The sequence below is a fragment of the Diabrotica virgifera genome, chromosome 1 (genome assembly GCF_917563875.1).
Source record: "Diabrotica virgifera virgifera chromosome 1, PGI_DIABVI_V3a".
Taxonomy (NCBI): domain Eukaryota; kingdom Metazoa; phylum Arthropoda; class Insecta; order Coleoptera; family Chrysomelidae; genus Diabrotica; species Diabrotica virgifera.
Genome location: NC_065443.1, coordinates 176,222,516 through 176,245,400, shown reverse-complemented (window position 1 = coordinate 176,245,400; position 22,885 = coordinate 176,222,516). Strand labels below are relative to the sequence as shown.

Sequence of the window (22,885 nt, the reverse complement as noted above, 5' to 3'; positions counted from 1 at the left end):
TGAACCATCATAAAGGTTCAAATTTAGATATGAGGCCATCTCAGATTTTGCCTTTTACAAAAATGGCGGGGATTCAAAATGTCGACTATACATATGTGACTAATAGCACGATAACTTTTGAACGAGACTTCAGATTTGAACCAAATTTGGTATATAGGTTCTTTTTTTGATGTATAAGATCAAGGTCTTGAACCGGAAGAACCGGTTTACCAGAAGTTGTGTTTTTCCTGGTTTTTATGTAAAAATATGCTGTTTTTGAAGTTATACTTCTTTACCGGCGATAGAGGGTGATTTTTTTATATGTTAAAACCTATCAGCCCGGCGCATGCGCATTATAAATTTGTTCTGATTGGATGTTCAAATGACATGTCAAAAATTATCCGATATGGCAGCTGTGGTTTGGAGGTAAAGGTAAAGGTAAACAAATGTATAATATATTAGTTTTATTGTTGTGAGGACAGAAACAAAAAAGTTTATAATATTGTAGTGACTTTTAAATAGTTTTTAAAAGCAACAGGTACGTAATAATTGTTAATGTCTCATGGGTATAAACCTACCTATTTGATCTGCCAAAATACATAGTAATACTTTTATTTATATAATTTGATTAACATCAAAATTTCTATGAATCTTCACCTAATATATTGTTTTTTTACTCTATGTTTTGTTGTATTTTTTCAATTCTAAATCATTTCAATTCAAAATTAAAATAATTTGATCAATTTTCAAAATATCAAAATATCACAAGTTTAATCCGGTTAGTTAGTCGATCTTCGTAAATAATGACACATAGTGTCTGTGGCTAAGCGGAGAAGGCGAATGAATTCCAATACCAACCGCTCTTATCAGCGCTGGTTCGAGTCCCAATAGAAACTTTCTTTTTTGTTTTTTTTAATACATTTTATGATTGTAAGTATATTTATTATATAATTGTATTTTCAGAAAATACGTATTTAGTTAAAAAAATTTTCGACAATTAATGTTCAGACATCATTTGTGGCTTGTTTAATGTGTTTGTGTGTTTTATTCTTTTATTATTTTAATTTTTGGCACTGTTCTAATAAAAATGTTTGAGAAGTAGTTAGTATAAATTAGTTTAATATTTAAACAAAATATAAATAAAAAGTATATTAATTTCGTTTAAATCATAGAAGTATAACTTCTTACGTGCGTACAAAGTACACACACATTCTTTTTTTTTTCAATCCTTTCACCCTGTATGTATTAATTTTTCAAAAAGTTAATACCGTCATTGAAAAGAGCGTATAAATATTTTTTAGGAAATATTTTTAACTTTTTAGTTATGTTAATTACCATTTAATAAATGCAAAACGTATTTTCACATGTACCTATATGCGGCAGATTCGTGCAAATATTATAAGAATTATTGTGCATTTAATGGCAGAAGCATATAATTTGGACCACATATACTACACATATAAAGGTTCAAATTTAGATACGAGGCCATCTTAGTTTTTGTTCCTTTTACAAAAATGGGGGCATTAAAAATGGCGACTATACATATATGTAATAGCACGATAACCTTTTAACGAGACGTCAGATTTCAACCAAATTTGGTATATAGGTTCTTTTTTTGATGAATAATATCGAGGTCTTGAACCGGAACAATCGGTTTACCAGAATTTGTGTTTTTACTGTTTTTTTTTATGTAAAAATATTTTGTTTCTTTTTCTATTCTTTCACCTTGTATATAATATAAATTTTTCAAAAAGATAATACCGCCATTGAAAAGAGTGTAAATATATTTTTTAGGAAATGTTTTGCACTTTTCAGTTGTGTTAATTACCATTTAATAAATGCATAACGTATGTTCACATGTACCTATGGGCGGCCGATTCATTTTGAATGCCCGTCATTTTTGTAAAAGACTATCTGAGATGGCCTCATATATAAATTTGAATCTTTGTATGTGTAGTATGTGTGGTCCAAATCATATGCTTCTACCATTAAATGCACAATAATTCTTATATTATTATTTGCACGAATCTGCCGCACATAGGTACCTACATGTGAAGATACGTTATGCATTTATTAAATGGTAATTAATATAACTAAAGAGTTCAGAATATTTCCTAAAAAATATTTTTACGCTCTTTTCAACGCCGGTATTACGTTTTTGAAAAATTAATATATACAGGGTGAAAGAATTGAAAAAGAAACATATTTTTACATAAAAAAAAAAACAATAAAAACACAAATTCTGGTAAATCGATTCTTCCGGTTCAAGACCTCGATATTATTCATCAAAAAAAGAACCTATATACCAAATTTGGTTGAAATCTGACGTCTCGTTAAAAGGTTATCGTGCTATTAGTCACATATGTATAGTCGCCATTTTGAATGCCCCCATTTTTGTAAAATGAACAAAAACTGAGATGGCCTCGTATCTAACTTTGAACCTCTATATATGTAGTATATGTGGTCCAAATTATATGCTTCTACCATTAAATTCACAATAATTCTTATAATATTTACACGAATCTGCCACATATAGGTACATGTAAAGATACGTTTTGCATTTATTAATTGGTAATTAACATAACTAAAAAGTTAAAAATATTTCCTAAAAAATATTTATACGCTCTTTTTAATGGCCGTATTAACTTTTTGAAAAATCAATACATACAGGGTTAAAGAATTGAAGAAAAACAACATATTTTTACATAAAAACCAGGAAAAACAACTTCTGGTAAACCTATTCTTCCGGTTCAAGACCTCGATCTTTTACATAAAAAAACCTATATACCAAATTTGGTTGAAATCTGAAGTCTCGTTCAAAAGTTATCGTGCTATACACAATTCTTATAATATTTGCACGAATCTGCCGCACTATTCCTACATCAAATCTTTTAATTCTAGTTCCTTTCTTTCTATTTTTTCTCTCTTTTATCTTGACTTCAATTCTGACTAGAAAGTGATCCGAGTCCATATCGGCCCCTCTACATGATCTTACATTCTTTATTGCTGTATGATGTGCTTTATCTATAACTACATGATCGATTTGATTTGTCTATTCCCCATTTGGTGCCATCCAGGTTTCCATATAAATATCCTTGCGCTTGAAATGTGTGCTCATCACTTTCATGTTCCGTTCTTCCACGAACTCAATAATTCTCCTTCCATTATTATTTGTTATTTCATGTTTGCTTTCTCCTCCTACTATTTTTCGGTCCTTTATTTCTCATCCTATTTTAGCATTCATATCACCCATGATCATCCTGGTGTTTTGCTTGTTCAGTTTATTGTACTCTTTTTTCTTTTGTTCTTCTTCAGCCAACTCCATATGCCCTTGTTTCTCCTTCACTTCCTCTAAACAAAATATAATCTGTCAGCTCCGTATTTCCTGTTTCTTTTATATGGGTCTCTTGCACTGGCGAAGCGTCCATGTAACCACTGTTACCATTGGTAACAGTTAAAAATCTTGCAAATAAATATTTTATGACTACTATGAAATAATTCCATTTATATTTGTTACCAACAGAAATATTTGTTAATACGTAGTACCTACCTAATTCAGTAGCACGTTGCACGTTATTATACTCCGTTTTACCACTCCTAGTTCTGGTAACGAAAGATGATTCTCGCTATCGGTCGAGACTGAAAATTTTGAAGGAATGACGGCTCCAGAGCACGCTGTGTATATCAGTATTGTCACCATTTTACAATATGGTAACGTTAGTTTAGTAGCTATTCGTGCATTTGAACATGGAAGAATGTTGCTGCGTAATCGATCAACTACTTGAAAAGTCATTATCCTTGTATATTTTTTTTATATATAATTTAAAAAAAAAATGAAATTATTGAAAATAGAAGATTTAAAATATATATAAACACTAGTTTTCAAAATATGTTCTGTTCCCTACTTGTTTATTTTTGATGTCAATTTTATTGTAGAATAATCTGTTTAGTTTGTTTATTATTTATTGTTATACCTATTACATGCATATAATACATGTATACATAATTACATGCATATAATTTGGGAATAGTGATTTGTTTAATTTTATCTCACATGATTGAAAACAAAATCTTATATTTGGGAGGTTCAAAATAATTGTTATCTACTTTATGTTATATTATGTATAAGTTTTTAGTTTGTGAAATCTGTCATTATAGATAGCAGTGCGTGAAGGGTTTAAAGTGTGCGTGAAGTAACAATGTATTTTAAATGGGATTTACTTTTTCGCACACATTCAATGGGTTTTTTGGCACACTTTCATATAATCAAGTATCCTTAACTTTCGCGTTGTCATATTTATGACAATATGAGCAATGACTTATAATAGGGAAAAAACGGGATTTTCCCGTTTTTTAACGATTTGTCCCGGTGTCCCGAAAAAGTCTCTCGGGACGCCTAAATGTCTCGTATTTTTTCTTCAATTTCAATTGTTTCTTCAATTTCTGCATTTGTTTTCATTATTATTTCTCCCTCTCTTATTACATTGTGGTCCAGTATTGTTCTCATTATTGTTCGTTCAAATTTCGGAATGCTATGTTCCTTTTTCTTATTAATCGTCGTTGTTTCCATCCCATATGTATCAACAGGTCTTATTAAGGTATTATATTGGTTCATATTATACTTGTCTTGTTTCTCAACAGATTTCTAATCATTCCATATGTTTTTCTGCCTTTCACAATTCTTTCTTCTGTTCTCTCTTTTCCGGTTTTCCATATTGTTACTCCCAAGTAGCTAAAGGTGGATACAAGTTTGTCCTCCTTATGATTACTTTCAATATCAGATTAAATAATAGTGCCGGGGAGACAGAGTCACCTTATTTCACTCATTTATTTACATTTATCTCCTTAGAAGTTGTTCGTTAAAACTGATCCTTGCTTTGGTGTTCTTTAGGCTTACTGTTAGCATAATTTGTCTTAATATTTCTGGGATTCCAACATTCTCTATTTCCTCCATCATTTTCGTCCGATTGATTATATCAAAAGCGCTTTTGAAGGTTAAACCCCCCTGAGAGGGGACTTGGAGGTTAAACCCCCTTTCCCCCAGGGCATATGAAAAATATATAAAAAAAAAAGTAGGAAAATGTAACTTGTCTTTCACAAACAATACAAAAAAATAAGCCAACCCCCCTCCCCAGAGAAAAATTTTACGCTACTGCTCCTTGGATGTGTCCCGTTTTTTAAAGTTTATGATCTGGTCACCCTAACTTACAACACAATTTTTGACAGTTTTGTGGTTTGAAAGTAGATAGGATTTTTAAATGTCAAAGTTCTAAAAATTGTAGAATAGAAATGAATTCCAGTGACGAAGAGTTACAGTTTTTTATTTGTTTATAGTAGATAAAATATTGTATGAAACTGTGCGTGAAGTACTTTTTGCGAACTTACGCGATGTATAGCACTCGCTCTGTTGTCGCTCGTGCTCTAAATATCGCGTGCGTTTGCAAAAAGCATACTTCACGAACTGTTTCATAAATAACTATTTTTCAATAAGATTTTTTTACATCTAGTTTTGGTAACACTTTAGAAAAAGTCACGCTTCGCCACTGGTCTCTTGAATGCTAACACGTCCAGTTTGTATTTCTTTGCCTCTATTTCCAGTGTTTTTATTGCACCTTCTTCATTCATCCCTCATACGTTCCATGTTCCAAACCTCAAATGGTTTTCTTTTATTCCTCTTATTTTTTCCTTATGTAAATACTCTTTGTCCTTTTCGTTATTCCTGTTTTGTCTCCGTGTAATCCATTAGTGCATCCTTTATTTGTCATTTGTTTGTTGTGTAATGGCTCTTATTAGCTGCCTCTACCAATGTGTTCTTTTGCTCGTCCCAAAACTGTTTTTTTTTTCTCTTCTTTGGCTTTCTGAGCAAATCTTCTCAATTTACTTTTCTTGTTGTGTCAGGTCTGGATTAATATATACGATTCTTGATTTTAAGTTCCTTAACTTTTATTTATTCTTAAGAATTTTCATTTTGTCTTCACGGTTTTCCATTTCCACTATACAAATATCCTTAAACTTTTTTACATGTTTATATTAGTTGTTACTTGTAGCTCCTTTTCTAAAAATGTTTCTATTTTTTCTTTTATATTTTCATTTTTTTCCTCTTCCTTCACCAACCCTGAGATTATGATATTCTGTTTCCTTTTGTCCCTCTCTAGCTCTTCTATTCTGTTCATAAGTCCTTTTATTTCATTCCTCATATTTTGGTTTTCTTTCATGATTTCTTTTATTTTTTTAAGTAGGTACTCTCTTTGTCCTATCTTTATTTCTTTCACCTCCACCATAAGCTCCTTCATAAATTCCAATATTTCCTTTTCTAGGTCCATTTCAAAATCAGACGCCACCTATGTTTAAATTCAGCTAAATAAATACAATTAAATAAAAAGTGTCACCCAATATAAATTTAAATGCTGTAAAACTGGATATCTATTTGATATCAGCTTCCTAATTAGTCTCTTAATGTTGTTCTGAAGCTATTTCCTTGTGGCATTTTTATAATTAACTATTTTGATTGGGAAATAAGCAACAATTAAATTGAAAAAATAATTTTATTAACGATTCAATGCCCAAATCGGATGTCGTTGTCAAAATACAAAATATTACTAAATTAAACAAAGATGTGGTTGCTTGGTAAAAAATTCTTCTACTAACTTATTTAATCCGACTCTTTTATATTGGCAATTCAGACATATATTATACATTTTAAAGTAGAAGACTTTAAAATGATATTGCCAATATTTATGAGTTGCATTCCTGGGACAACTGTACTAAAAGATAGTTCATTAGATTACATGAAATCAACTCCAACTCAAGAATATCCGCCACAAAAAAAAACGAAAACTCATAAATATTGGCAATATCATTTTAAAGTCTTCTATATATATAATCTTTAGACCTTCTACCCTCTCGGGTGTAGGTATTAACGTGTGCTCTGTTAACAGTGCACAAATCTCTTCCATTGTTTCCTGTCCTGTGCCATCGCCTTTGTTTCGTTCCATGCTATTCCTTTTTTGTCAAGAATCCTTGCCATCACTTCGTTCCATGTCTCTCTCGGTCTTCCTCTACTTCTTTTTCCCTGCACCTTCGTTTCCCATATCTTTTTAACTGGTACTTCTTTCTGTAGTCGTTGTAGATGCCCCCACCAACTTAATTGTCTTTTTTTCAACATACTCCATCATTGTCTCGATTTTCAGTTCTTCTCTTATGTAGTTATTCCTTACCCTATCCCTTCTAGTGACTCCTTGAACTCTGCGTAGATACCTCATTTCTGCTGCCTGTATTTTACTTTTCTGTTGTCTATTTAGTACCCAGGATTCACATCCGTATGTAAGTACTGGTCTGTATATAGCCTTAAATACCTTGATTTTCGTATGTTTCGATACTTCTTTCTTGTTAATAATTGTTTTTCCTATTGCATGGTACAGTCTATTCACTTTATCAATTCTTTTGTTGATCTCAGCTCCCTGTCTACCGGTTTCTTCAATGGTTACTCCCAAGTACTCGAATGATTGTACCTGTCTAATCTCTGTATTTTTGTGAGCATGTGATTTTCGATTGCGCAAACTTCCAGATGCTGAATCAACAGTTATATAAGAATCTACAAACAGTAGGAGTTACTCTCCCCACCAATTTAAATTCCATTTTATGTACACTAAATATAAATTTGTATAAAATTGTTTATAACCACTTAAAAAATATGAAAATTGACATTTAAAAAAAAATATATATATATAAAAAAAATTAAAAAAAAAATAATAAAAAAAATAAATAAATATTAAAAAACAATAAAAAAAAAACAAAATAAAAAAAACAAAAAAATCACAAAGAATGCCTAAACCTCCGCGAGGATCAATCGGGTTTAGGTCTTAGCGCGAAAGAAAAAAAAAAGAAAAAAAAATTAATATCAATTAGTGGTTTAGTATAAGTATTTAGTAATAGTGTTTTATTAGTATGTATTTTTAATGTAATGTATGTAATATATGTTTGTGATTATTAAAATATAATGTATATCAGTTAAAATTAGGAAATTGTGTCTATGAAAATAAAAAAAAAATTGAGCTGGCCAATTGGTTCAAACCAAGGTCATAAATCTAAACACACACACACACACACACATCTCTGTATCATCTACCTGGACATGTACATCCTCTCTTTCTTTAGCTATTACCATTACCTTCGATTTCTCTTTGTTCATAGTCATACCATACTTTTTTAAAACTGTGTTCCATGTTTTTACGCTTCTTGTAGCTCGTCTTCAGTCGCTGCTAAAATTACTACATCGTCGGCAAATGTACAATCTGCTATCTCTGTGCTTTTCAGATTTCTATACCCTATGTGTAATGGTATGACTTTTGTTTTTGTTTCTTTTATTATTTCGTCCATAAAAGTAATAAATAGTAACGGGGTCAAGCTTCCCCCTTGTCTTACACCTTCAGTTGTTCTGAACTGGTCAGATATCATATTTTTACTTATCACACGGTTTCTAGTGTCTCTGTATAATGATTTAGTTACCTGTATAAGCTTCTCTGGTATGTTTCTGTTCTTCAGACTTTTCCATACTTTTGATCTAGGTACTTTGTCGAATGCTTTTTCCATATCAAGGAAACTGAGGTACGTTTTTTTCTTCCTAGATAATCTTTTATTTATTATATCGTTTAACGTAAAAATGTGATCTTGTGTACCGGGTGTCCCAATAAGAATGGCTCTCGGCCATATCTCAGGAACCGTTTATACTAGAGCTTTGAAATAAAAAATTTTATAACAAAAGTTGCCTCAGGAAAAGCCTGGAAATTATTTTCATAATTGTGGGACCACCGCTAGAGGGCGTAATTGAATATAAAAAATTAAAAAATCTAAATTTTACAAAATTTTCCTAATGAAGGGGCACTGGAAATCCGATCGTCGTATTCTTCACAAAATTCTACGCATATTTGATTTGACAAGTTTAGGTCTACCTTTGAAAATAAGAGGTGGGGGTGAGTGGGAACCATGTTATGAAAAACTGGCTGTGAGTCCGGTTCTGCTTAATCAAATTTTGCAAACTTGGTCTTGTTGAAGACAGATCTTTTTCGTTAATGTAAAAGTTATGATTTCGAACCAACTTACTGAGTAATATGCCAGCTAGAAGGCGTTATGTAATTTTTTTCAGAAATCTAGTGTTCCTTGGAAAATATTAAATACAAACATGCATTTTTAACACCATATTACAAAATTAGACAAAATTAGCAACAGAATAGCGAACACCGCATGTTAATACCTTTTTTCTATCTCGAGATATCTTACAAAACGTGTAAATTTAAAAACATCACTGTTACTGTCACCGGTAAATGAAATTCATTAAAAGTAGTGTGCTATGGAAACAACAAAGAAACATTTTCCAGCTGTCAACGTATATTAGGTCTTTTCAACGCTTCTCATTTGTTTCGAGCCTCGTTCATATCTCGTATATTAATATTATACACGGATTATACGGCATATGACAGAGGCTCGAAACAAATGAGAAGCGTTGAAAAGCCCTATTACAAAGAAATAAAAACAACTATTTAGTGATGACATAAACGTTGAAATTTTTGCCCATCATTTTCGTTGCAAACATTTACTCTTTCAAGAGTAGATTGAACAGCAGTCTCAATTTCTGCTCTCGATATGCTTTGAATGGCGTTTAGTATTCTCTGGATAATGTATTCTAGAGTAGTGTATGATGGGCAACAATTTGAATATTTAGGTCGTCACTAAGTAGTTCTTTTTGTTCTGTGTTATATTTAATTTTAATAGTATTGTTTCTCTTTATATTGTTGTTTTAATTAATTATATTTTTATACGTTGACATCTGGAAAATGTTATTTTGTTTTTTTCCACAGCACACTACTTTTCATTAACTTAGTTTACCGGTGATAGTAACAGTTATGTATAAAATTTACACGTTTCTCGAGATATCTTGAGATAGAAAAAAGGTATCGACATGCGGTTTTCGCTATTCTATTGCTAATTTAATCTAATTTTATAAAGTATGATTAAAAATGCATACTTGTATTTAATATTTTCCAAAGAAAACTAGATTTCTGAAAAAAATTAAATAACGCCTCCCAGCTTTCTTATTACTTATTAGGATGGTTCAAAATTATCACGCTTACATTGAAGAAAAAGATCTGTCTTCAACAAGACCCAGTTTTCAAAATTTGATTTAGCAGAACCGGACTTACAGCCATTTTTTCATAACAAGGTTCCCACTCGCCCCCACCTCTTATTTGCAAAGGTAGAGTTAAACTTGTTAAATCAAATATGCGCGGAATTTGATGAAGAATACAATAATCGGATTTTCAGTGCCCCTTCATTAGGAACATTTTGTAAAATTTAGATTTTTTTATTTTTGATATTCAATTACGCCCTCTAGCGGTGGACCCACAATTATGAAAATAATTTCCAGGCTTTTCCTGAGGCAACTTTTGTTAAAAAATTTTTTATTTCAAAGCTCTACTATAAACGGTTCCTGAGATATGGCCGAGAGCCATTCTTATTGGGACACCCGGTACATCTACCAGGTCTAAAACCACTTTGCGATTCTTCTAAAGTTGGTTCTATTATTTTTCTCAGTCTACTCTCTACTATTAGCTCATAAACTTTCATCACCGTACTTAACAGAGTTATTCCTCTATAGTTATTGCAATTCTTGTTGTCACCCTTTTTATGTATAGGTACAATCAGACCAATCTCCCAGTCTGTAGGTATTTGTTCGTCTCTCCAAATGATTTGAAATAGTTCTAATAACTTTTGTAGTCCCATATCACCCATGTTTTTGATCATTTCCGCCGTAATTTGATCATGACCTGGTGCCTTTCCATTTTTATCTTCCTAATCGCGTCAGTTAGTTCATCCATTGTAATGTTTGGTATAAATTCAACTTCTTGTTCGCCAGTTCTTTCTTCATCTTCTTCACTTGTGCTGTGTGGTTCGTGTTGTAGTAGTTTCTGGAAATATTCTTTCCATCTTTTCATAATGCTCACTTCATCAGTCAGTAGATGTCCGTTCTGATCTTTTAGTGATGTTACTTCTTTATGTTTATTACCTCTTATTCCTTTTATGACCTTATAAAATAATTTCTGTTTGCTTCTGCTATCGTGTTCTAATTTGTCTCCAAAATCTTGCCAGGACTTTTGTTTTGGTGCTACTACTATATTTTTAACTCTTTTCCGCTGCTCTCTATATTGTTTATAATTTTCTTCTGTTCGGTTACCGAGATATTTTCTCCACATCTCCTTTTTCTTGCGCGTGTGTCTTCTGATTTCCTCTGTCCACCATGCTGTTAGTTTCTGTTTACTGTTGCTTTTGTGTATTCCACAAACTCTCTCTGCTGTTTTTATAATTGTGTCTTTGAATGTTTGCCACATTTGTTCCACTTGTAAGTTTTCCCCTCCTAATTCTTCGTTCAAAACATTTACATATTTGTTCGCTAAAGTTTTGTGTCTTAATCTGTATGATTTGATTGTTCTAAATTCTTTTGTTATTGCTCTTTCGTTGTGATCCTCTGTTACTTCGTCTTTTATTGTTGCCACGAGTAAATAATGATCACTACCTATCTCTGGACCGCGTCTTACTCTTACATCAGTGATTTTCCTTCTATTTTCTTTTTCTATCAACACATAGTCTATTATGGATTTTTCACCTCTGCTAGGTTCTTCCCTTGTATACTTATGAATATCTTTGTGTTCATAGAAGGTATTTGTGACGATTAAATTGTGTATTTGACAGTAGTCGAGTAGTCTCTTGCCATTATTATTTCTCTTTTTTTCCCCATGTATTCCAATTACTGTCTTGTACTCATGATCTCTCTGCCCTACTCTCCCATTAAGGTCTCCCGCTACTAATATGGATCCTTTACTTCCTTCGGTCGCTATTGATAGTTCTTCCCAGAAAACATCTTTTCGTTCTGCTCTATCGTCTTCGTTCGGCCCATACGTCACTATTATACTTTTGTTTTGTTCGTTGCATTTAAATTCAATTACCATTATTCTGTCGGATATGGCCTCCCACTTTTTACAAACTTTCTGTTTCTGGAGTGTATGATGCATCCTTCTCCTGATGCAGCTCTTTCAATTGTGTCGACCCCACTGTATAATAGCAAATGTCCATTTTCTAGCTCTATTTCTCCTTTGCCTTTCTTCTTAGTTTCTGTCAATGCAAGAAAATCTAAATTTGCCTTTTCAAATTCCATTTCTAGTTCCTTCTCTTTGTTATACAAAGTTTTGATGTTCCAGGTTCCTAGTTTAATAGCTTTTGTCACTCTTGTTTTGTTCTTCTCTCTATTATTTTCCTTGTTATTAGTTGTCCTCTTTATTTGTTCCTTCGTAGTACTGGATGTTCCATGTCCTTGCCTGGTCGTCATCAACGTCTCTCCATCCGATTCGCTAATTAGTTTTTTGAATGGATTGTTCTTGGGTATTTGTTGCGTATCTCAGGAGACCTTTCCGTTTTTCCCATCTCAGGAGACCTTTCGCTGTATGTTCTTCCTGCTTTTGATCTTGCATTATATTCCTTATCGCTATCTGTTACGACTTGTTGCTCCTCTTGTTCATAACCTAAGCTCTCTGCTGTATAAATTTCATCATTTATGTACAATTTGTTGTATACTATATTTGCCTTATATCCTTTTTCTCTCGCTTCTTTCATCTGTTTTCGTAACATTCCTCTCTGAATCTGAATTTCTTTGGGGTAGTCTTCATCTATGAATATGTTAGTTCTCTTTAATTTATGAGTTGCCTTGATTATTTCCCTTTTTTTATTCCAATCTGTTAGCTCTATTAGCATCGGTCGTGTTTTATTTGCCGTTTTCTTTCCAATTCTTCTAATTTCACTTATATCCTTTTTTCATCAAGTTCGATATCCAGTTTTTCTATAACTTTCTGGCTTTCCTTTTTCATAATGGATGTATCCTCATTTTCTGTTTCCCCAATCCCGAAGATTATTATTTTCTTTTTTCTTATTTCTCTTTCTAGGTCATTTATCCTGCTTTCTTGCATTTTCAGTTCTTTCTTTAGTTCTCTATTTTCTTCTTTGATTACCCGGTATTCTTTCTTAATATTTTCTACTTCCGACTGTAGGCTATCTATTTTCTTTTCCATCCTGATGCCTGTCTTCCATGTTTTCCAATTTTTTCATTATTTCCTCCATCATTTTCTCCATTTTCCTTGTTATTTCACGAACTTATTTTAAACCAGCGAATAGAGTGTTTATCCGAATTCTCGTACCGCGATAAGAACTTTCACCCAGTTCAACCCTTCAGAGGCTCAGTTCTTCTCAGTACCATTTATTAGCTACGTAATTTGAGGTCGACTAAAGTTAAATACAATGTAACACCGAAAGTTATTTTGGAACGCTTCGAGGATAGGTTTGTCCACCTCTATATTGTCTATTAAATTTAAATAATATGTTACACCGAAAGTTATTTTGGAACTCTTTGAGGACAGGTTCCTCCACCTCTATAGTAACTAGTTAATTACTTACTGTTTACTAATTTTTTTTTTCTTTGATATCCGAAAAGTTTGTACAGATTATTAAATATTATTATATATTTTGTACTTACAGTTTTCAAAAACTACATTTATTCTTCTCACCAATTTCTATACCTTTAAGCACATTCACCATTAATTTATTAGCGTTTAAAACACTCGTATGACCCAAAAATTGAGTTGAAACCACGGAGCGATTTAAACACACCTTGTCACTTCTACTAGAGATGGACGAATAATCTCATTTTAAAGTCTTCTACTTTAAAATGTATAATATATGTCTGAATTGCCGATATAAATGAGTCAGATTAAATAAATTAGAAGAATTTTTTACTAAGCCACAACATTTTTGTTTAATTTAGTAATATTTTGTATTTTGACAATAACATCCGATTTGGGCGTCGAAATGCTAATAAAATTATTTTTTCAATTTAATTGTGGCTTATTTCCCAATCAAAATAGTTAATTAGTGTCGTATCGTGTTCCATAATTATCTATGTAATTTACTGTTTTATTTGGGAAATAAAGCCACAATTCTAGTTTGAAATTAGTTTATTGACATTTCTACTTTCAACTTCCACTTCGGAAGTTGTTATCGAAATACAAAATATTAATATATTAAATAAATTTTGTTTACATTGCTTGGTAAAAAAAATTCTTTTAATAGTTTAATTTATTCTGACTCATTGTCTTTGATTTTGACAATTCAGGCAAATATTAGACATGTTAAAATAGACAACTTTAAGGTACTAGTACACTTTAGAAGACCAAAAATAAGCATTTTTTCAAGATTTCTTTCGTCAGAACCTTTATTAAAAATGAACATAAAACTTTTTACACATTAATATCTAACTCTTAGAGAAAACAAAAAATACATATTTTTTCATTTATGCACATATATACTAATATTATAGAGGGCGCCAAAGTCAAGGCCTTGAAAAAAGTAATTCCGATGGCGGACAATTAATCTCAGTTACTCGGACAGTTAATCGGATGGCGGACAGTTAATCGGATTGGTATCTATGAAACAAAAAAATTGCACGTCATTTGAAAAAGGAAGGTTTCTTACGAGACAATTTACCACTTTTAGTAAAAAATTCCGCAAAAAAAAATTAGGGAATTTGAAAAAATTTTGTGAAAAAATCGCCCGTTTTTCTTCAGTTTTTCATGGTTTAAAAAGTATTTATTTTTTATTTTTTGGTCAAATTGTGGTAAATTGTCACCGTAAGAAACCTTCCTTTTTCAAATGCAGTAAGTACGATTTTTTTGTTTAAGATATCCCAATCCTGAGATTAACTGTCCGCCATCATTTTTCGAGGCCTCAACTTTTGCGCCCTCTGCAATATTAGTGTACGAGCATAAATGTAAAAAGATATATTTTTTGTAAGATCTAAGAGAGTTATTAATATGTAAAAAGTTTTATGTTCATTTTTAATAAAGGTTCTGAGAAAAAAATTCTTGAAAAAAATTATTATTTTTGGTCTTCTAAAGTGTACTAGTACTTAAAATGACTTTAAAAATCAAGTTTAAAAATTTTCAATATTTATTTAAGTCTTGTTTTCTTTTTTAATTATTTCATTCTCTTTATCTATTTCTTTCACATTATGTTCTTTATTTTCTGCTATTATTTCTTTTATTTATTGATGTGCGGTTTGTAGTATTGTCATCAACCCTTCTGGCTTAGTTTCCCTTTTTAAAATCAGGATTAACATTCACTGCATCATCAGTACAGTTCGATACGGAAACTCTACTCAGTTCAAGATTCCGTCCATGTTGCTAGCTCGCTGTGAATATTTATGTTATATCATTTTTATTTAATCTGTTTGATTATTTCTAGCTGTAAAAGGGAATACAATGTCCAACTGGGAAAAAACGATCTGTATAAGTTTTTACCTAGTTTTTCTATAGCTACTATCCAAAAATACATGTGCAATATTCTAAGTGAAACTTTCAAAAACTCCTCATTTGGTCTTGCCAAATACAACAAACTTCTTGAAGTTATAAACAGCACATATATACACAAATAACTTTTAAAGAGTTACCACCAACTGAAGAACAATCACAGAGTAATTAACAAAAGTAAAGCCCAAATAAAACTAAGCTATAATATAATACATGCTTCTACTACTGGCCCACTCTGAAGAAGGAGATAGAAGAAAAAATGATACACAGAATTCCAATTAAGCCAAAATTTATGGTAACATCAACTCCAACAAAATTATTAGAAATCATTAATATAGACATATGCCAAGATGCTGAACAAAAATGTCTTTACTTACTATAATACAGTACAACCGTGACCAAGAGCACATAAAAGAGACAGAAAGATCACAAAATGATGTATTGATGACATTAAAGAAAACATAGGGAGAAACTGGCACCAGATAGTTCAAGATAGGCGAACACTTGGAAAACACAAGGGGAAGTCTATGTCCAATGGCATAGTGGTAGAGTGGACTAGAACAGGCTGCAAAAGAAGAAATGTGAGTACATAAAAAGAACATTAACATCAAGCAAACTTAAAGACTAAACACTAAAAATACGTAACATAGTATGAACCTTAGTAGCAGCCAAAGGAACAGTGTTCTTAATGTTTCAGGATTGGCCTCTCTAGTAAAGTTTTATGCTCCTTATATTTTTGAAGATTATTCTACACTTGCTTACTTAACTAATAAATTCATTCATACCAAAGAATATAGACATAAGTAGAAGAGTACCGCCCTGTAACGTTTCAACATAGGATTTTTGTTCCCACTGAGTAGAAGCCCGTGACCTGACAACAACTATGGAGCTTGTGAGTCCTCTACACAGGTATTAATGAGTATTTTGAAGTGACAAATAAATGTGATCATGTTTCATTTAAGAATTCATTCTCTTCTTCTAGTAGGATATTATATTTGTTGTTTTTACTATCAATACAAACAACAAATTGCTAAATTTCTTGAGATGTTTACAAATAATAAATGCACCTCACTTACCCTTGCTGTGTCTAAAGCTCTAATTTTACCACTAATTTTCTCTGAAGATACTGATATTTCATTAACAGTATTTACTAAATCTTGTGCTTCATGTGTAATAATATTTAAGGTAGGTATTAGCTTGGCTATTCCTTTAATTTTATCTTCTATAAAAGTTTTTTGATTTAACATATTGTTTAGGTCTTGAATTAAGTTTTCCTACAAGAAAATAAGCTTTTGTAATAGACTTACAATAAAAATTGTGAAACAAATAACAATACTTACCTCCTCTTCCTCCAGCATTTTAAGCTCTAATTGGTAAGTTTTTTGTAGTTGTGCATATTTTGATTCTGCCATAATTATTTTCTATTGTCTCTTTATTTCCATAAAATTATTTGCCCGTTTACAATCTACAAACAGCAAACATACTGTTTTGGTTTTGTTTTGTAGTTGTAGACGTGACAGACGGCCGGAGTGATGACGTACAAGTGTCAATTCATGTCAATTTTTATTGACATACATGTCAGATTTGTCCAAACCTTTCCAAACAAATGTATAGTATTTTTACTACAAAAACGTTATTACGTAGGTCAAAATTTTTGACGTAAGAGAACTGTCAAAACATTAGAATGTGACTTTTCATTATTGCCGTGTTTATAGTAAACATAGCAATAATGAAAAGTCACATTCTAATGTTTTGACAGTTCTCTTACGTCAAAAATTTTGACCTACGTAATAACGTTTTTGTAGTAAAAATACTACTAGGGAGTTTTTGTTGCTACGTAACGTACGCATCTCCGTATACGTAAAGCAACTAACGTGTCGTAGAGGATGAATGTTAAAATAGGTAGTTTTTGTAACTGCCTTAACGTAACGTAAAGCAAATCGTAAAGTCATTTTTAAATTCCGTTGACATTTAAAAAAATAAAACAATGTTCACACAATATACAATTAATATACAAATGTAAAAAAAGATAAATGAATGATGAAATTGTATGGTTTTGAATTGCTTCTATTTAAATATAAAAATATTATTTTTCCTTTGGTTAAAATTTTTTTATTTTTGTTTATACCTACTTTTTAGTTGTAAATAATTGTATACCTACATCAGAATTCCAGTAAGTATAATGTAAATAGTGTGGTAATATTTATTTGAAAATTTTACTGAAACTAGGTCATTTGTTTATCTAGTTATTAATTGTGGTGATCACTGTATTTCTTAAATTAATACAAGATTTGTTTGTTTTGCTTTATTAATAGACAACTTAAAAACAATAAAATTTTAAATCTATTATGAAGTTCCAATTTCCAATTACAAACACAGAATAATTTTACTCAAATAGACTAAACCATAGATTTATAATACTCTATATCTATGGACTAAACCAATAACCAATATAACCTTAAAATGTTTATAAACGGGTAGTACGCTGATGAAATGTTCATTTGGTAGGTAATCGGGCAAGATCCTCGTGTGCATTCGGTGACTTTCGGCTCGATAGGGATGCGTATGAACCTAACGTACCAACCCGTAACCTTAGGTAATACGTATCGCGATACGGGAGTTCAACCATTAATGCGCAAGCGTATATGTCAAAAAGATGCGTTACGTTTACGTATTTGTGTGCACAAAAACTCCCTACTATAGTGTCAACGGTTTAGTGTGGCAAATTTGTATTTTTTTATCGCTGTGTCTAGGTACACGCTAACGTGTACGCAAATAGAGAAGTTAGGTACACGCTTAAACGTCATTAAGTCAGTGACATCACTATTTAGCATGGCATGCACTCTGACTGGGTTTTTTGGTACACGCTAATTTGAGGAATTCAAGTATGCTGTGGTAAGTATCGTAAATATCGCTTGTGAGGGTAAGTGTGGTTAGAATTTGTCATCAGGGCCCTGGCCCTGGATTCCGTGCACTGTAGATATCTACATGTCGCTTTCTATTGGTGTCAATTTTCGTAAAAATATTTGAATTTTAGCTTTAATTGAATTATTTTCTAGTTTTGCTAGGTTATACTCTAATTGATGCTGAAGTGAGACTTAGTAAAACAAGAAAATATTTGAATTAAAACTAAAAATTCAAATATATTGACATTAATAGAAAGCGATATGCGCAGTGTCAATATATTTTAATTTTTAGTTTTAATTCAAATATTTTCTTGTTTTACTAAGTCTCACTTCAGCATCAATTAGAGTATAACCTAGCAAAACTAGAAAATAATTCAATTAAAGCTAAAATTCAAATATTTTTACGAAAATTGACATCGATAGAAAGCGACATGTAGATATCTACAGTGCACGGAATCCAGGGCCTGATTCTAAATCAAATTTCGACACTAAACAAGTCGCTTTCAATATGGCGACGGTTGAAATGCGATTGTGCGAGCCTTGTGGATTTTAGTTGAACTAACGAAGTGACGTCATGAAATAGCGACTATCGAAATTAATAGCGACTTTAAAAAGGGTGTTGATATTATAATTTCGACTGTCGAAATTATTTGACACGGAGATGAATGAATGGCCAAAAGCGAGGTTAGGTTTAGTTTAGATGTGTTTTGTTTATTTCTTGCAAGGAAAACTAAAGCAAAAGGTATTATTATAATATAGCTGGGTTGAATTGAAATTTGCTTGTTTTGAGGAATTAGATAGAATAGTATTAAATTAGAAATATAATAATTGAGAATGTCCACAACATGAATCATCAACTCAATGAAAGATGTAAGGTAATAATCTGGGAAAATTAGTAAAAAACAAGAAAAATTAATTACCAGCTATTTTATTGCTGGACATGCTGAAATCAAATCTTAAGATTTCCTATATTAGTAATATAGCTGTGCAAAGTCCACAGAAAGTGTGCTATTTTGTTTATAAACAAATTAGCGCTCCGAAATCTTTTTTTTATTATTGCTCTATAACTCCGAAAATTTTAACTTTAAACCAAAACACTCACATAAAAATTGACAGTAATTTAATTCTGCACATTGATAATTTATTCCAATTTCCTTCGACGGAAATTTTCCTCGGAAAATTCGGGTTTTCCAAACAAAATCTTTAATTTTCAACTAAAATTTGAGGGAAGTAATTATTTATCAATAATTAAATAATTTGGTAACAGTGACATAAATCTTTTTTGTTATAAGTGTCTTGAAGATATGAAAATTTGTATGTACAAAGAAGACCGGAATTAAAAGGTATCTAATGGTTCAAAGATTAAAATCCTGTTGTTTATAACTCTGTCGCAAATGCCGGTCAAATTTGACCGGTTATACCTGGAATCACTCCTCGCAATTCAATTTGTTTTTCTTCGAAAAGGACACAGAAGCCGTGCCCTTTTCAACAGCGTTAACTTAATTTAATTAAATCTAATATTTTCTGAGGGGTTCTATTTGTTTATAAGCCAAAAAATTGTTTCTTTATAACATTCCTGAGACCGCTCAAATGGTCCAATTTCAATCCTGTAAGGTACTTACGTTGAATAGGTATAGTGCTTTTTTATACGAAAATCATAGTTATTCTGGTGTATCATAATCTTTCTGGTTATTATTTCGACCGAAATTTTTTAATTAACATTTTAATTATTGCTAAACTATTGGTTAGATTGTCGCCTGTTTCCTGATATACAGAGAGGGGCTAAATTATGGAATAAATTCATTTTCTCTAAAATGGACGATTTTAGAGAAAAATCCCGAAACAGGTCGATTTTTATTTTTAAATTAAATTTCTTGGCATATATTTCAAACTAGTGACGTCATCCATCCGAGCGTGATGACGTAATCGATTATTTTTTTAAATAGGAATAGGGGTTCGTGTTGTAGCTCATTTACAAAGGCGTTCAATTCTCTATTCAGTATTATAAACATTAATATCATTATTTATACAGGGAGGCCAAAAAAATTTTTAAATTAAATTAATTGACGCAAGAAGAAGAATGCATGTAATTTATTTAACTCAAAATATATTCTATTGCTGTCAGAAAATAGAAAAAAATGTTTATTTTGCAAATAAACATTGCTTTTAGCTTAAATTAAATGTTCAAACTGCCAATAGGTAGGAGCATCATTATATATAATAAAACTAAGTTGATAAAATGTGTGTGCCGATAAAACTTAAAAAGGATTCCCGATACGATAAAGGGACTTATATAGTGCAATAGCCCTTTATCCCCGCTCGAACAAGTAAGTTCCCGTTTTAACTTAAAGGGCGTATTTTTAAAGATATAAGGGCTTTTCCTAGCAAGCTTGGCTAGCACTAGACCTGGCTCCTCCACCAAATTTTTAAATATTCCCAATTTTGCCCCTTCGCCAAACTTTTAAATATTCCGGTATTGACATCATTATCATCATTATGTATAATAAATATATATATTTTGGAGTTGAAGCGAGATAAGTTTAGTTATTCAAATTATTAAGTATTAATTCTGAAAATATTTAAAAATTTAAGTTTTCAAATTTCGCGCCTTTACTACTTATGCTATAGCTGCAGAACTTATTGTTACGGCGGACGATAATGTCGAGTACATTCTAGAATGTGTAAAAGAAAATACTCTCGAACTTTTCCGAATATGCTAGAGCCTAGCTCTCTGAATATATAAGGGCCCGGTATCACCCGCCAGAGTTAGTTCGATTTGAAAAGCGATTGCGAAAGGAACTGAAAGAAGTTATCTGTGAGCATTTATTTTGAAGTATCACGTGTCACTATTTTTAATAGTGTGTTTAATTAATTCTCGATTTTGAAGCCGAGAAGAAAAAAGTCGTCTGTGAGCCTTTATTGTGAAATATCAAATGTAAGTATTTTTAACCGACTTCAGAAAAAGGAAGTTCTCAGTTTGATTATTAATTATTTATATTAATTATTTTTGAAAAAATAATTATTTTTGAAAAGATAATTAATAGTGTCTTTAATTAATTCTAATGGTTGTTTTTCTTTTTCTTTTAATTTTTTGTCTATAAAATGTTTATTTAATTTATATTTTACAGAATACAATGCCTAGACGTAAAAAAGGAGGAGATCTTGCCAGTTTTGCAGCGAAACGGCGGAAACAAAAAGAACATAAAAGAAATGAAACGGAAGAAGAGCGCGAAGCACGTTTACAAAATCAACGAACTAGGATGAGAACTCTGAGAAGCACAAAAAATGAAGAAAGAAAAGAGAAGAAAGTATAGAAGAATCGAGAATTTTAAAAGATAATTTAACAAAGGAAGCATTCCACTACGAACCGACGAAAAAATATTACAATCATAAACATGTTGTGATCGGAAAAATGGATAACATTTGCCAATTTTGCCACGCGAAAAAATTCAGTAAAGAAACAGCAGGACTCTGTTGCATCAATGGAAAAATTCGACTACCACCACTGGAAGCACCTCCACAGGAATTTCTACATTACATGACCGGGGAAACACAAGAATCAAAACACTTAAAACAAAAAACTTAAAGTTGGATTTATAGTTTGACGTAGCGTAGACGTAGACGCAACGGAGACGTAAGAAACGGACTGGAAACGTAAGAAAATATTATGTCAATTTATAGTTCGACGTAGCGGAATTTTTGCGCATGAGTAGAAAGAGTAAACAATGACTTAATTCTAATTCAACAACATAGCCTATAAATTATGCGAACAGTAATAAACAAACTTTGTGTTTATTTATTTATACTTATACTACTATTTATTATTATTATAATATTTATCTGTTTTGTGTGTTACATGGATTAGGAAATAAACGAAGATATGCTCCTTGGTGCCGCATGCCGTGGGATTTCCAACTATTTTGTTTCATTTCTTATCTTTAAAATGTTTATTGGATTTACCTATCGTACCGAATTAGGCTAATAAACAACTCATATTTATCTGAAATATTGAAATGACTCTATGATATATTTTTATTAAATTAATAACTTAACATCCATTGTATTCAAATAATTAACAAAATTTAAATATGTTGATAAACAACTTTATCTTTACAAAATTGATGAGGGCGTGTCCACTTTGGGTGACAGAACAAAATTCTTAATTTTGATTGGCCAGACGTAAGAAACGCACTGTAAAAGATGAAAGTTGGTCATCTCTTCCGTTATGTTACGTTTCTCTTATGTTCCGTCAGGCGCTTGCGTTCATTTATAAACAGGAGTACACAAAATTCGGTGTTGATCTTTTCCAGTGCGTCTACGTTACGTCTACGTCTACGCTACGTCAAACTATAAATCCGACTTTATTTTTTATTTGTTTAGTATTTTTTTTTAATTAACTATGGAGTATGGACAATTATTTACTTCTGTTAATGAGTTTAACAACATTCTAAAACAGTATGCAAAAGATAATAGACAAAAATTCGTGATTAAGGGTAGCAGAAGTATTAAGATAAAACATACAGGGCGATTGATTAGTGTGATAAAGCTCAGTAGATCCGCTATAGTAATAGATAGCAATAAAAGTTAATAACAAAA

The 22,885-nt window shown here is 31.4% G+C and overlaps 1 protein-coding gene across 4 annotated transcripts in view; it reads right to left on the bottom strand.

Moving 5' to 3' along the window:
* The window catches only part of LOC126878895 (conserved oligomeric Golgi complex subunit 4), a 234,484-nt gene extending 217,547 nt beyond the window's left edge, over nt 1–16,937 (bottom strand). For all 4 annotated transcript variants that reach the window (XM_050641789.1, XM_050641792.1, XM_050641791.1 and 1 more), the window contains exons 1-2: nt 16,724–16,937; nt 16,460–16,657 (exon numbers count right to left, since the gene is read on the bottom strand). In XM_050641789.1, coding sequence (XP_050497746.1) covers nt 16,460–16,657; nt 16,724–16,795 — 270 coding nt within the window. In that variant the 5' untranslated portion in view covers nt 16,796–16,937. The remainder of the gene's footprint in view (nt 1–16,459; nt 16,658–16,723) is intronic.
* Between the last annotated feature and the right edge of the window lie 5,948 nt (nt 16,938–22,885).